The 12,984-nt window shown below is 51.6% G+C and overlaps 6 protein-coding genes across 6 annotated transcripts; 3 read left to right on the top strand and 3 right to left on the bottom strand.

Moving 5' to 3' along the window:
• Positions 1 to 35: 35 nt before the first annotated feature.
• BDV17DRAFT_133550 (cut8/STS1 family protein) lies at positions 36 to 1,473 on the top strand. The gene is made up of 2 exons (XM_073754178.1): positions 36 to 404; positions 465 to 1,473. Exons 1-2 carry the CDS (start codon positions 329 to 331, stop codon positions 1,334 to 1,336), a joined length of 948 nt encoding a protein of 315 aa, XP_073614014.1. The 5' UTR covers positions 36 to 328; the 3' UTR covers positions 1,337 to 1,473.
• Positions 1,474 to 2,080: 607 nt separating this feature from the next.
• On the bottom strand, positions 2,081 to 3,848 carry BDV17DRAFT_133545 (DUF3984 domain-containing protein). Its single transcript, XM_073754177.1, has 2 exons — positions 3,697 to 3,848; positions 2,081 to 3,635 (listed from the first exon to the last, which is right to left on the bottom strand). The coding sequence occupies exons 1-2, from the start codon at positions 3,700 to 3,702 to the stop codon at positions 2,277 to 2,279; spliced, it is 1,365 nt and encodes a 454-aa protein (XP_073614013.1). The 5' UTR covers positions 3,703 to 3,848; the 3' UTR covers positions 2,081 to 2,276.
• A 319-nt stretch (positions 3,849 to 4,167) lies between these two features.
• argB (ornithine carbamoyltransferase) lies at positions 4,168 to 5,247 on the bottom strand (the record flags this gene model as incomplete). Its single annotated transcript, XM_073760263.1, has 1 exon — positions 4,168 to 5,247. One exon carries the CDS (start codon positions 5,245 to 5,247, stop codon positions 4,168 to 4,170), a length of 1,080 nt encoding a protein of 359 aa, XP_073614012.1.
• A 181-nt stretch (positions 5,248 to 5,428) lies between these two features.
• Positions 5,429 to 8,704, top strand: BDV17DRAFT_133517 (uncharacterized protein). Its single transcript, XM_073754176.1, has 5 exons — positions 5,429 to 6,451; positions 6,503 to 7,459; positions 7,507 to 7,827; positions 7,881 to 8,071; positions 8,232 to 8,704. The coding sequence occupies exons 1-5, from the start codon at positions 5,656 to 5,658 to the stop codon at positions 8,571 to 8,573; spliced, it is 2,607 nt and encodes an 868-aa protein (XP_073614011.1). The 5' UTR covers positions 5,429 to 5,655; the 3' UTR covers positions 8,574 to 8,704.
• Positions 8,705 to 8,928: 224 nt separating this feature from the next.
• BDV17DRAFT_282814 (acetolactate synthase regulatory subunit) lies at positions 8,929 to 9,985 on the bottom strand (the record flags this gene model as incomplete). Its single annotated transcript, XM_073760262.1, has 2 exons — positions 8,929 to 9,106; positions 9,171 to 9,985. The coding sequence occupies 2 exons, from the start codon at positions 9,983 to 9,985 to the stop codon at positions 8,929 to 8,931; spliced, it is 993 nt and encodes a 330-aa protein (XP_073614010.1).
• Positions 9,986 to 10,256: 271 nt separating this feature from the next.
• BDV17DRAFT_133429 (KH domain-containing protein) lies at positions 10,257 to 12,636 on the top strand. The gene is made up of 9 exons (XM_073754174.1): positions 10,257 to 10,712; positions 10,777 to 10,856; positions 10,916 to 11,068; positions 11,215 to 11,236; positions 11,307 to 11,359; positions 11,420 to 11,584; positions 11,637 to 11,845; positions 11,906 to 12,413; positions 12,495 to 12,636. The coding sequence occupies exons 1-9, from the start codon at positions 10,517 to 10,519 to the stop codon at positions 12,516 to 12,518; spliced, it is 1,410 nt and encodes a 469-aa protein (XP_073614009.1). The 5' UTR covers positions 10,257 to 10,516; the 3' UTR covers positions 12,519 to 12,636.
• The last annotated feature ends 348 nt before the right edge of the window (positions 12,637 to 12,984 follow it).

Here is a 12,984-nt window from a genome sequence, read left to right as displayed (position 1 = left end):
AGGCCGTGAAGTGACGAGTTGCCAACTGGGTCTGCGTTGCCTCCTGCAACCCGCCAGAGTCTCCATTCCCATCGCCCACCGCTTCTCTTTCTTCTTTCTTCTTTCCCCACCAATTCACTCACTTCCTCTCTCTCTCCTTCACCTGCATCTTTCTGCCTTGTCTTTCCCTTGCTTATATATTCCCTCCTAGCTCGTCCCCTCTCTGCCGCCCTCCCCGTGGACGTAGCTGCCATTCATCTCGCTTCCTCGCCGCCCTCTCTCCTATCAACCGGCTACCAAGTCCGACCTCTTTTACCCTTCCTTTCCCGGCCAACTGTTTGCGGCCATCATGAACAGCTTGGTGGCTACACCACCTGTGCCGCCTCACTTTTACGAATATTCTCGCCTCTCTCCCTCTCGCCCAAGTATGTTTTCTGTCTCGCTTCGAAGTGCTCTAGTGAGCTATATCTAACCCCATATTTCAGTGTCTACTCCTAGTCACACTCCGAACAATAACCGCAAGCGGAAAGCAGACGATGACAACAATGAATATGACAGCCGAATGTCAGCTTCTCCTACCAACTCCCCAGCCTTCACTCCAAGATCCCTACCGCCTTCGTCTCGACAACTAAAACGTGCTCGACCCAATATCGGTGGAAGGCCGCTCTCCCTACCTCGACTGCTGGAAACTCTCGATACCGATGCTCTCCGCGGTATCCTCCGGACTATCAGCCATCATCATCCGAATCTAGCAGACGAGATAGTACAAACCGCTCCTCGGCCGAGCGTTGCGTCTGCCCTTCAGGTCCTTCGAAATTATCAAACTACCCTACAATCCTCCTTCCCTTTGGGTGGCAACCCCGAGTCCGACTACGCCTACAATCGAGTTCGTCAGCCTCTGGGAAATCTTCTAGAAGCTCTGGGCGACTTTACTCCGCATTTCTTACCACCCAACGAAACCCAACCGTCTATATCCTTGAGCTATCTGGATGATGCTACGGAAATCATACACTCTCTGCCGCGGTGGAGCTCACCTCAAAACAATGTAGAGCGGGACTCTGCATATGATGAAATCTGCAAGGCTTGGATTCTGGTGATTCGAGAGGCCTCCAAACGTGGGGGAGGTATTCAATTACAGTACGGAGGCTGGGATCAGAAGCTGGCAAAACACAACCTGAACTCCGGTGGCAGACTTCAGGCAGCTGTCAATGAGCTAGCGTCCGGCTTAGGATGGATGCATGGACCGGAATCCCAAGGTTACGGAAGTCCCGGGGGCAACGAATTTGGATCCATTCGGGAGCAACTCCTTTCCGGGACATATGGGCTCGGAACTCCAGTCAAAGTCGGACCATGGTAATCTTCATCTGGTGTTTGGATCAATGTTTCGCATCCGCAACAATTCCAGCGGCTATCTTCTACCGACCACCCTTTCATTCACATCCTCGACCGTGCATGCCCTACGATACGATCACGATACAAACTGCATGAACTAGAGAGTTACGGGTTCATCTTTGGCGTTAATTGAAACCAGAGTTCTTGTTACCATCATCCTCATTCCGTACCCGTTTCCCGTTATTCCTGTGCCATTATTCTGGACCCCATCCTTTCTTTCCCTTTTACTGTTATCTAGATGGCGGAATCACTTATCATCGGCCTATTTCAGCTACGCATATTCCACGGCGGCACCATCAAATTGTTCATATTCACTCTTTCTTTTCCTTGGTTTTTTTTTCGCCTTTTTTTTTGTCGTGATGCCCCCTCTTGTATACCCCCAATCATCCACATCATTCCACATCATTTACTCGCAGCGGATCCGTGCCTCATATTATTGCTGCTCTATGCCTTGGACAGACCCACATGTCGGGCATATCTTGTCCATCTCCCGGTGCAACTGCCGGGTCGGTGATCGATCATCGGACGGAATGTGTCTACAGAACATTGCACTCTAGTCGACATCGTCAGATAGCTGATGATGGTAGCGCCTTGATATTAATGGCATAATTCATCCAACACCTAAAGATCTTTGAATACAAACAAATTCGATAGTCTCTCAAAAATGCTCGGACAGATGTGTCAGTCCATTCCAATTTCCTTACTGTATCTACAAACTCAGGAGCCGAGGAACAATATATTTATTTACCATTTAAGACTGCTCAATAATTCAGCGTGGTCCCCCAATTAACGCCATTCCAAAAGCTTATTATTAGTTTGTAATCGCACATTAAATGTGCAGAACAAGAAACTCGCTTCGGTATCAAGGATATACAGGAACGGTCACATTGATAGCAAGGGCTAGATCATATGGAAACAAGCGCCTGCTTTATCGTGCGCAAGAACCATCCTGCGTCTTCCCAGCCGCCGCGGTCTCCGGCCTGTTCTGGTGGAATGATTTCGGATTTTGTATCTGAGAGACTTTTGTTCTCGTCGTTGTCATTGTCGATGTCCTTATCGGATAGACTGGTGGCAGATGGGCGGCGGTTTTCATTTCCGTTCTCGAGTTCGTCCTCTCCGTCACGATCATGGGCCTCTTCTGCTGAGTCTGCTTGTGGTGGCTGTGAACTTGGTACGTTTTCTGAGATGGTTGAGAGTGGCCAGTCGTCGACGCCGAATAAAGTCCATTCCACCATCCGGTCCACCCAGCTCCCAAGGCCGAAGCCGCGTTCGCGGGTTAAGCGCTGGAGTTCGCGCTCGTCGATCTCTTCGTACTCACTATCGTCTTCGGAGTCCCAGGAGGCATCTGAGATGGCCGAGTCGTAGTCGCCTTCGGCATGCTGCTGGAGGGTATCCCGCATCTCTGCGCGGACTCGCTCGTCTATAAAGTCTGGTAGAAGAGCTTGAGAAGATTGAGATCCCGCCTCCTCGTTCGTGAGGTGAGAGGGTGTTCGCGGCACTGACGCCGAGGGCGTATGGAAGCTGCTTTGCTTCGAGATTGGCAATGGCATGGACATTTCTAGTCCCGTCATGGCGAGGTCCGGTCTGCTATTTCTTCTACTGGCTGCGCGAGACCGGGACAATGCGCCGGCTGGTGTTGACCTGCCCGAGGACCTAGGCCGCGATCTTAGGCCTGAGCGTAGAGACTGAGACACGGCATCCACCTCGTACTTTCCGTCCGAGACCAAGCTCGTCGAGCTCTCCCGCTTCACCAGCCAGCTCTGGCCCTTTTCCTCGCGCGCCGAGGTCGCCAGCGCGATTCCCGCACGGAGCATCCACTCAGGGTCTCGAGCTTCAGAGTGATGGTGCTGGTGGGCTAAATGGCGCCTGTTGCTCCTGCTGCCGGCACTGGCAAGGCCACTTGGGGTGCTCCTGGAGTGGTGGTAAAGAGGTTGGACTACATTCTGTTCCTGAAGGCTTGTGTCGCTTAAATGAAAAGTTGAGCTCTTGCTTCGGGTGTGATGGCGCGCGCGTGAGCCGCTCCGCGATGGCGTACGCGATAGAACGCCAGGAGTACCTGGAACTGAGAAGCTAGATAAGTAGGATGTCCTAGTTGGAGTGTCGGCAGCTTCGTTTCGTGGAGAAAAGTAGTCTTGTGGGCGACGGTCTGGATCATTCTCGTCATCTATGGGGTAATGTGGCGTCAAAGGGGCGACAGATATTTGATTCAATGATGGATAAGAACGACGAGACCGGGTGCCCGGTAGGGCTTGGGACGGAGAGGACTGTTCGATGTTAGTATATGCTCGGGGTTTCTATGCGGATTGCGGGGGAAGGTCCACTTACAGCCATTTGAATAGTATGCAATCCAATCAAGCACGGTGCGAGATTATTAACTGAAAACCATAGGCAAAGGAATCGTGAGACTTTGAGGAAGAAGGCGAGGGTAGATAAATATGGAAAGTTGAGGATTGCAAGGTGCAGGTCTGGATCATCCCATCTCCGGCAAAGGATGACTCCGCACGCATACTCGGGGCATGTGAAGGTCGATCCTTCCACTTTTGCTCCAACTTCCAAGATCTTTGCCAGTGCTCGACCAGTTACCTACCCTGCATAGCAGTATATTCGACTAGCTATCAAGCCCTCGATCACGGCAAAGCCATTGAGATTAACCATGATGTAGGTGGCTCCCGAGTACCTATGACTTGGAGGCTTTCCCTCGGTTAAACACATTCTTTAATCGGCATAATGTCAATGATCTTTTTTCCAATAAATTATAACGCTAAATCATATCTGCTTTTACGTATACCTCCAAATTTATTCAATCTTTCCCTTGTTGACGACAAAGCCCTCCAAAGCAGAGATAGCAGCCCACAGCCGGTTCTCGGCCTCAGGGAAGACTAGTGACCGATTGCTGTAGAAGACCTCGTCGCTAACCTCCTCTGGGTGTCGCGGGAGACAGTGCATGAACTTCCAGTCCTCCTTTGCGCCTCCTCGCTTGGCTAGATCAGCAGTGATCTGGAAACCCTCAAACTCCCGAAGTCGCTTGACCTTCTCTTCCTCCTGACCCATCGAAACCCACGTGTCCGTCACGAGAATGTCCGCATCCTTGACCGCATCTTCAGGAACGTTGGTCTGGTAAAGCTTGCCTGGGGAAGAGACACCCTCACCGGCAGACATGATGAGCTCAAGCATGTTCGCAGGAATCTCGTAGCCCTTAGGAGTCGCAACAGCAATGTCAATTCCCATTTTCGTAGCAGCAATGGCCATGTCGAACAGGACATTGTTGGCGTCGCCCACCCAAGCGATCTTCAGCCCTTCCAGACCCAGACTTGATGAATGGTGGGCCTTGGGGGTGAAAGCTTCATAGATGGTTTGGAAATCGGCGACGGCCTGGAGAGGGTGGAAGGAGTCACACAGAGCATTGATGACTGGAACGGAAGAATGCTTCGCTAAGTCGGCAACCTCTGCGTGTGCACCCACACGAGCTACAATGCAGGATACCATGGAGGAAATGACCACGGAAGTATCGTACAGAGACTCATTGACTCCCAATTGGATATCGTCCTTGCCCAAGAACATTGGATGACCTCCCATCTGCACCACAGCACCTTCTGTTGATACCCTAGTCCGGGTGCTTCGCTTGCTGAAGATCATTGCCACTGTCTTTCCTCCTAATGACCCAAGCAGGCTTTGAGGAATTGACCCAGACTTGATCGCTTTCTTGTGTGAAGAGGCATTGCGGACGAGCGTAGCGAACTCGGTGGGAGAGAGGTCCGCGATGGAGAGGAAATGGCGGGGAGCGAAGGGGGAGGTAGGAGGCATGGTTTGCGAGGAGTATAGTCGCACGGTCTGTCGCAAGCTCTGGGTCTTCAATACGGCACGAAGTGAAGCCATTGGAAAGAATGAGGAGAGTAAAAATTGGGAAAGGAGACAGCTGCGAGCTTCCGCAGAATAAATCATTGACGGGGGAATGACTCAAAAATCTGGAAACAGCTGCACAGTCATTGGAAGGCCTTTAGCGTCAGTTCCGCCGCCGATCGCCGCTATCGCATCTGCCCTGGCTCGCCGCTGCATTGCTTAGTAGCTCAACCAACTAGTTACCTACCTTCACTCTTCATCGTCTTACCATCTCCGTCATCGTTAACTACAATCTTTGCATGTCAGCATCTCTCTCTATTCTTAACGTGTCTTTCTTTTAGATGAAGCCCCAAACTTGATTGTTCCCGGCTCTGTCCGCCCCTTCGATCAGCCTCCGCTATCTCTCCACATTATCCCCCACTCCGCTCTTTAAGCAGCCTAGCCATGACGGACGAGGAAAGTCGGCCTCTGTTGGGCGAGCACCACGACGAATCTTATCATCGTGAAGCGTCATCTATAAATCGAGAACGACGCTCGTTTGAAGTATCATCAGAATCAACCCCGCTCCTTCATCGGCGCAACGATGATTTGTCAACGTACGGTGGGATCGAGTCTCCCCGAGCTTCCTCTCCAGCCTCCGCAACTGCCTCATCGGATGATGACCCCAAAAAGCCGCGGAATAAAGTTGGATGGACAGTTGTTTGTGGGCTATTCACTGTCGGCGCCATCATTGTCATCCTTATCCTAGCTTTCATCGTTCCCGCGTTGGCCAAACAATACGTCAAGGAAGCCGCCGTATTCGAACCTACAAACCTCTCGGTCGAGTCCGCCACAAGTGACGGGGTGAGAACGAGAGTACAAGCGAATGTCGTTCTCGACGCGAATCGCGTACGAAGTGGACCGGTGAAGAACATTGGGCGTTTTGTCACCTGGGTTGGGAGAGAGGTCGAAACTGACCAGTCTCATGTTGATGTCTATTTGCCGGAGTACGGAAATCTCCTAGTTGGGTCTGCCTCTCTGCCTCCCCTCAAAGTCAGCATCCGGAATGGCCATGTCAATCACCTTGATTTTGAAGCCAACCTCGTTGCCGGTAAAGTCGAGGGGCTACGGTCCATTGCGGTTGACTGGTTAGAAGGAAGGTTGGAGAGTCTCTTGCTCCAGGGGAGAGCCACTTTACGTCTCAGGTCCGGCCTGCTGAGCCTAGGTGAACAGACATTGATTGATTCTATAACATATAAAGGTAAGGTCCCAGTTCAAAACTCACCACCCCCTCTGCTAAAACAATTCCTAGGAGACGACTTTCCGTCCTTTCCGCATGTTACCCTCACCGAATTCAACGTCCACGACATAGATTCACCTGATGATGAAGGTGCAATGGGGGTTGATGTTTCTGTCTCTGTCCGGACAAATTCACCGTTCTCTCTACGTATTCCACCGCTCGGGTTCAAAGTGCTGATTGACAACTGCTCACCACGTGATCCTTATATCTCCATTGCAGATGTCGTGACTGATGAGGTTGCAGTGTATCCTGGTCACAGAACGGCAGTCAACGTGTCTGGCATCATCCGAGGCCTTTCTGATGAACTTACCGCGAATTGCCCCGGTGGAAAGAGGTCACCTCTCGATTCCCTTCTTACGAGTTACATCCACGGTTCTCAAACTGTCGTCTACGTCCGTGGAGCGGATACGCCATCTCTGGGAGCGCCTAGATGGATGACTGATATTCTCAAGACGGTGACCGTGCCGCTACAGTTCACGGGGCATGCCCTGGATAACCTTGTGAAGAACTTCACCATGAGCAACGTTCATTTTTCATTACCAAATCCTTTGGCGGAGCCGGATACTCCCGAATCCGAACCTACCGTATCTGCGTTGGTGAAAGTGTTGATTGGGGTACCAGAACAACTAAACTTCGATCTAGATATTCCGCAGGTTCGGGCCAAAGCTGATGTCTACTACCAGGGGAAGCAACTGGGCATCCTTAACCTGAAAGAATGGCAGTCTGCCAATTCCACTCTGATTCAAGATAGCGATAATACCACCGCCTTGCAAGTGGAATTTCCCATGAACAAAGCACCGCTCGAAGTGACTGATGATGATGTATTGACCGACGTGCTTTCAAGCCTAATCTTTGAAGGCAACACGGTCAAACTTAGGGTGTCGGCCAATGTTGATGCGAAGATATCTACTGGCCTTGGAGAGTTTGCTGTTCGTGGTATTCCAGCAGAGGGTAAAATAACTGTTAAGCGTATGTACGATCATTCATATCGTGGCATCTGGCTGACCCTCTTCTAGCACCTTACGGCGGATCTCTTTCTGGCGCCTGGAAGCCACATTTAGAGTCTCTCGAACTGGGAACCACGACCGAGTCCTCGCTCCAGGTGAAAACAAAAGTCAACTTCACAAACCCTACTCAGTACTCAGCGACGGTGCCTCTACTCGATTTACTCATGATTTACAACGCCACAAAGATTGCTCATGTTACTGCCAAAGATGTCACGATTGCACCGGGTACCAATACTGGTGTGGATGTGGACCTTCAATGGAGTCCACTTGACTTAAGCGGGCCTTCAGGCGTTCTTGCTGGCCAAGAACTGCTTTCGAGATTTGTGTCAGGTTCGTTGGCAAAAGTTTATGGCGTGGGAAACCACCGTTGCTGACTGCATCAGGCTTTAACACTTCCGTTGTGGTGACAACGCACGAAGGCTCTGTTCCGGCATTACCAAAACTTGGGCAGGCCCTATCTAGACTAGGGCTCGAAGTACACGTCCCCAAGTTAACCCCTGGTGGGAACAACGACGGTGATCCAGACCGGCCTGGCGACGGCACTAGCCACAAGGGCTTCATACAAGATGCTACGGTACTATCTACCTTTTTGGATACCGTCTCTCGCGCTGAAAATCTCGTTTGATACCATATACATTATCTATATACTGAGCACCGTCATGTGCCTACAATAGACTCCGTCTCAGCCGCAAGCATTATAGAATCGAAATGGCACTAACAATCTCGTGCTCTAGCTGCACCTCTGGTCATCAACAGCTGAATTCGCACTCTTCTCACCACTAAATCACACAACTCCCCAAGTCACATCCATAGAAGCAACAGCATTTTACGAACGCGACCACGAGGTCGGGCAAATCAACTACTCCGAGCCCTTCCTCATCCCACCAGGCCTTTCTCACTCGCCGCGTCTACCCGTGCAATTAAATTTGAGTGGAATTGGCTATGATGCACTGAAAAGGGCTGTTGGGGGTTCTTTGGATTTGGATACGGTTGCTAGAGTCGGCGTTCGGATTGGGAATTTCAGTGAGGTTATTCGATATCGTGGGAAGGGGATCAAGGCGAAGGTTACACTGTGACTTGATATTGACTTTACAGGACTTGGATTGGTTTGGGGTTTGGACTTTGGGGTTATTGGTACTAGCATCAAAGAATGAGATATGCATTACTCCGTTCGGATTCGGGCTAGCTTGACAGTAGTGGAATAGCGGTCTACAGACTATCACGCCAGTTCAAGGGCATATTTGACTGGATTAGAGTAAATGCTCGACAATTAATCGTGCTAGTTCAGAACGAAGAAAATAACAACGTCTAAGGCCTTGAAATATGCAGCGGGTGAGACAGCTGACTGGACTAAAAACTGCAAGGCACAATGCTACAAGACTTGATTTCAAAGAAACGAACTTCGCTTTTGAATTGGCACTGAACATTATCTTAACCAGGAGGAAGGGTGGAGGCATCGACCACATCAGCAGCATCCTTTTCAAGCTCGTCGTTGGCTTCGAAGAGAGGAGACCGGGGGAGAGCCATGAGACCGGTCCGGGTGGACTCGAGGATACCGAAGGGGGAGATGAGCTTCATGAAGGAATCGATACGGTTGGGTTTGGCGGAACTATTGAAGATTCGGTTAGTATGCGCTCAGGTAGAGTTGAAATGGGAGGTGAAAGAAGACTAACAGCTCAACAATGCAGTTGTTAGTGCTGATATCCAAAACCTTGCCGCCAAACTGGTGAGTCAACCGTGTAATGGCATCGAGATGCTCGTGCTTGTGACGCAAAGCCTGACTGCTGGGCAGGTTGCGGGGGTGATATTCCTCGGTCTTGTGAGAGGCCTTGCTGTTCTCCGCGTTCTTCTCATGTCCCTTGATGTTGTCGACGGGGGTGGTGATCTCGCGGTGGTGCTGGAGCAGTTCTTCAAAGAACTCGGGACCAAGGATGCTGACCTTGGCCAGGAGCAGCTCACGCTGCACAAGCGCAGAGTCCGTGTAATCGAGAACAGCCCAGACAGGGACAAGATCATCCAACTGGCGACGGGCCTGCTCGACAACGCCATCCTGACCCTGCAGCACGATAGTCATGCGCGAGAGATCCGCAACCTCGGTGTTGCAGACGACGAGACTGTCGATGTTGAAGCCGCGGGCGGCGAGAATCCCCGAGACGCGGGAGAGCACACCGGGCTCGTTCTGTACCAGACAGTTGAGGATATGGCGCTTGGGCGGGTTTGTCGGGCGAACGGGGGTCTCGTAGAGAATGGACGAGACAGCCGTTTGGGCGTCCCATTGCGGGGAGATTTCCGACACGGGGAGAGTGAGCGGGGAGCGACGGTGCAGGGACTTGTAGGCCAGTGCTGAGGTTGAGCTGGAGGTCGCCCTGGTCGTGGTGGTGAAGGTGGATCGGGGAAGAGAGGCCGCTAGTCGAGAGGTGCGGGTGGCCGCCGATAGGAAAGGCATTGATGCTGCTGCAGACAGCATCTGGGGGTGTCTGAAGGCCATGATCTCCCCGGATTGGAAGAGACAGGCGGGTGAATCACAGAATCACAGGACTGGCGATTTGGATTGAGTCGCCGGCGTTCTCATTGATTTTATTCTGGGGCTGGCCAGTCCGACCTCGGGGAGCAGGGCGGCTGACTCATTCTCCAGAACCGGAGTCTGACTGGCTCTCCGGATGTTCATACCGCCTGCCTATTTGAGGCTAAGGAGTCTACCATGTGACCCAATGGAGTTTCTTGCGCCTTTGTTTGATGCTTTAAACCCTTGGACATATATTCTGTTACCGCATATGAGAGAGTGAATAATGTCTTCATTTGCTATCTGAGACGCTCCCAGTTGCGTCCACAATCTAGCTCTTTCTGTCGGCTCCCTCATAAAACCCCGGTTTCTGACCAGCGCAGATCCCCTCCGACTCCACCGCCGAACTAAACTTCTTGCAAAATACGGGCCTAGATACAACGAACTCTGCGCGACATTCCACCACTCACTTTCCACTCAATTTTAAGCTTGAACCTCGAGCAGACGATAACCGCTATGGCTGACGACGATCACCGCCCCAAGCGATCTCGCTTCGACCAAACTGCTCCCGAGCCCCGACGATCGCGATTCGACCGTCGCTCTAGGTCTCCTTCGTCGCGACAGTCAGAAGCCGTTCGAGATCGCAGTCCCCTCAGCCGTGAACCTCGAAGCCCTGGCACGAGCAATAAAGCGGACCCTGTCGCTGCAGCTGGTGCGTCCTAGTCCTACTTCATCTTTTGAAAAACTCTGGTACAGTGCAACTAACTTTTCGACAGCTGCCGCCGCCGCCAAAATCAACGCCCAGTTGCAAGCTAAAAAGGGAATTCAACATGTCGATGTTCCCCCGATTCGCGCTGTTAGTATAATCTTCAAGATAGTCTTCTGGACTCTACGTATTTACTGGCTTCATCATAGACATCCAGCCCATCACAGTCTGCTACCCCCTCCGGCGGAGATGCGAAATTGAACGCCGAAATCTATGTCGCGGACGGAGACTACATCAAGGACATTGAAATCAACGACTTGCGCAATCGCTATACACTGACCAAAGGATCCACACAAAAGATGGTAACTGCTCCTGTTGCACGCACTGATCTTCCAGGCGCCTTACCCTCTAACCCTCACCTGCTGTGATAGCGAAGAAGCTTACCCATTCCATGCATAGCATCTCCTCCCCCTCGTTTGCATCTGCTGACATCCATTGCGTGATTTAGATTAAAGATGAATGTGGCGCCGGTACGCCTCCATCCCATGTTATATTCTTGTCAAGTTGTTTAGGAAAGAAACTCATCATTTCATTCTCAAGATGTTACCACGCGAGGAAATTATTATCCCGACAAAAGCATGGCCACTGCAGCGGTATGTGGATCTCCACTATCATGGTACCTTGTCGTTGTCTAACAAGGTTACTCCCTATAGAACCCGCCGTTGTACCTCCACGTGACGAGCCAAACCAAAGAGGGACTCGAAAAGGCTGTCGAAATCATTGACGATCTCATGAAGAAAGAGCTGCCCAACCTCGTCGACGAACGACGATTCCGCCGCCGGGAGCCGGAGCAAGTCGAGCGGGACGAATTCGGTCGCGTATGCCATGCCATTCCATGCCCGATATCATTATCTTACTGACGATCTCTAGCGCAAATGGCCCGAAGAAAAGATTCCCGTTAATCTCGAACCTATTCCTGGTTTCAACCTCCGTGCGCAGGTTGTAGGCCAGGGAGGTGCATACGTGAAGCATATCCAGCAGAAGACACGGTGCAAGGTCCAAATCAAGGGTCGTGGGTCTGGTTTCATGGAACCCAGCACTGGCAGGGAAAGCGATGACGCGATGTACCTCCACGTTGCGTATGTCCTCTCGCCCATTTACCCTTATTACTACAAAGAAAAGCATTAACGACGACACAGTGGTCCCGACCCCAACGAAGTCCAGAACGCAAAAGAGCTATGCGAGGATCTGCTAGCGAACGTCCGCGAACAGTACCAAAGGTTCAAAGAAAACCCCCCTCAGCACAGCTACGGCGGCTACGGACAGCGTGGAGACCGCCACAACAACAACTACGGCGGAGGCTACGGCGGCGGATACGGAAACCAGCACCAGCACTCGCAAACACCCCCGGCGACGGGCAGCCCCGCCGGCCAAGGAACACCCACAGCCACAAGCGCGGCCGACTACAGCGCGCAGTATGCGCAGTACTACGGCGCCGACCCCTACGCTGCCTATGGTGGTTACCAGAACTATGTGGCGTACTATCAGTATTACCAGCAGGCCGCACAACAGCAGCAGCAGCAGCAACAGTCACAGAGCCAGAGTCCTGCCCCTCCTCCTCCACCTGCATCTGAGGCTCCGCCTCCACCGCCCCCGGGATCAGGGTCTCCCCCTCCGCCTCCCCCTGGCGGCGGGAGCTACAGCGCTGTACGTGATACTGATCCCCGACTGAGCCTTTCGTCGTAGTTACTTCTCAGTCTTACCTCCGTGCTAACAAAATCCGCCTAGGTACCCCCGCCCCCAGGCCTTTGAGTTTGAGTGAGTAAACCTCACACCTGAACCGGAAGTTGGTTACCGCGATATCAAATCAAATCAAATCGATACTTCTATCCTTCCTGAATCTACCACTCCTTGACTACGAAAATCTGCCTGTCTAGACGAGCTTGTAATGCTTAAGCTTGATTCGCGTCTTGCACTTTGTCTTTATAATGCTTACCCTACTTCTCACTACGTTCTACTTAGCCTAGCCTACGTCCGCTCTACGCCTTTAGCAGAAGGTGTTTCTGGTACTATATATCTTATTTGGCCTATGAATTGAGACAGAAAACGGAGTTGTGGAGAGCAATATGACTTGAAAAGTGTTTTCGTCCTTAACGACTTGATTTTTTTTTTGAGTCGACTTCGGACGCGGTCGAAAATAGCAACGTGCCATTTCCTTGAGGTATCTTCTTTGATGAGAATAAAGCTCCTAACCCTACATGAATAACCTAAGCTTCTC

This window comes from Aspergillus undulatus, assembly GCF_047715775.1.
Source record: "Aspergillus undulatus strain CBS 261.88 unplaced genomic scaffold BDV17scaffold_36, whole genome shotgun sequence".
NCBI classification, from domain to species: domain Eukaryota; kingdom Fungi; phylum Ascomycota; class Eurotiomycetes; order Eurotiales; family Aspergillaceae; genus Aspergillus; species Aspergillus undulatus.
This window is presented reverse-complemented; position numbering and strand designations above follow the sequence as displayed.

What these genes read in the sequence shown, in the direction of transcription:
- BDV17DRAFT_133550 (XM_073754178.1), top strand. Translation starts at nt 329, where the DNA reads ATGAACAGCTTGGTGGCTACACCACCTGTGCCGCCTCACTTTTACGAA. An exon ending in CCTCTCTCCCTCTCGCCCAA is followed by an intron (nt 405 to 464) that starts GTATGTTTTCTG and finishes CCCATATTTCAG; the next exon opens with TGTCTACTCCTAGTCACACT.
- BDV17DRAFT_133517 (XM_073754176.1), top strand. Translation starts at nt 5,656, where the DNA reads ATGACGGACGAGGAAAGTCGGCCTCTGTTGGGCGAGCACCACGACGAA. An exon ending in TGATTCTATAACATATAAAG is followed by an intron (nt 6,452 to 6,502) that starts GTAAGGTCCCAG and finishes AACAATTCCTAG; the next exon opens with GAGACGACTTTCCGTCCTTT. An exon ending in GCTTCATACAAGATGCTACG is followed by an intron (nt 8,072 to 8,231) that starts GTACTATCTACC and finishes CTCGTGCTCTAG; the next exon opens with CTGCACCTCTGGTCATCAAC.
- BDV17DRAFT_133429 (XM_073754174.1), top strand. Translation starts at nt 10,517, where the DNA reads ATGGCTGACGACGATCACCGCCCCAAGCGATCTCGCTTCGACCAAACT. An exon ending in AAGGATCCACACAAAAGATG is followed by an intron (nt 11,069 to 11,214) that starts GTAACTGCTCCT and finishes TGCGTGATTTAG; the next exon opens with ATTAAAGATGAATGTGGCGC. An exon ending in AAAGCATGGCCACTGCAGCG is followed by an intron (nt 11,360 to 11,419) that starts GTATGTGGATCT and finishes TACTCCCTATAG; the next exon opens with AACCCGCCGTTGTACCTCCA.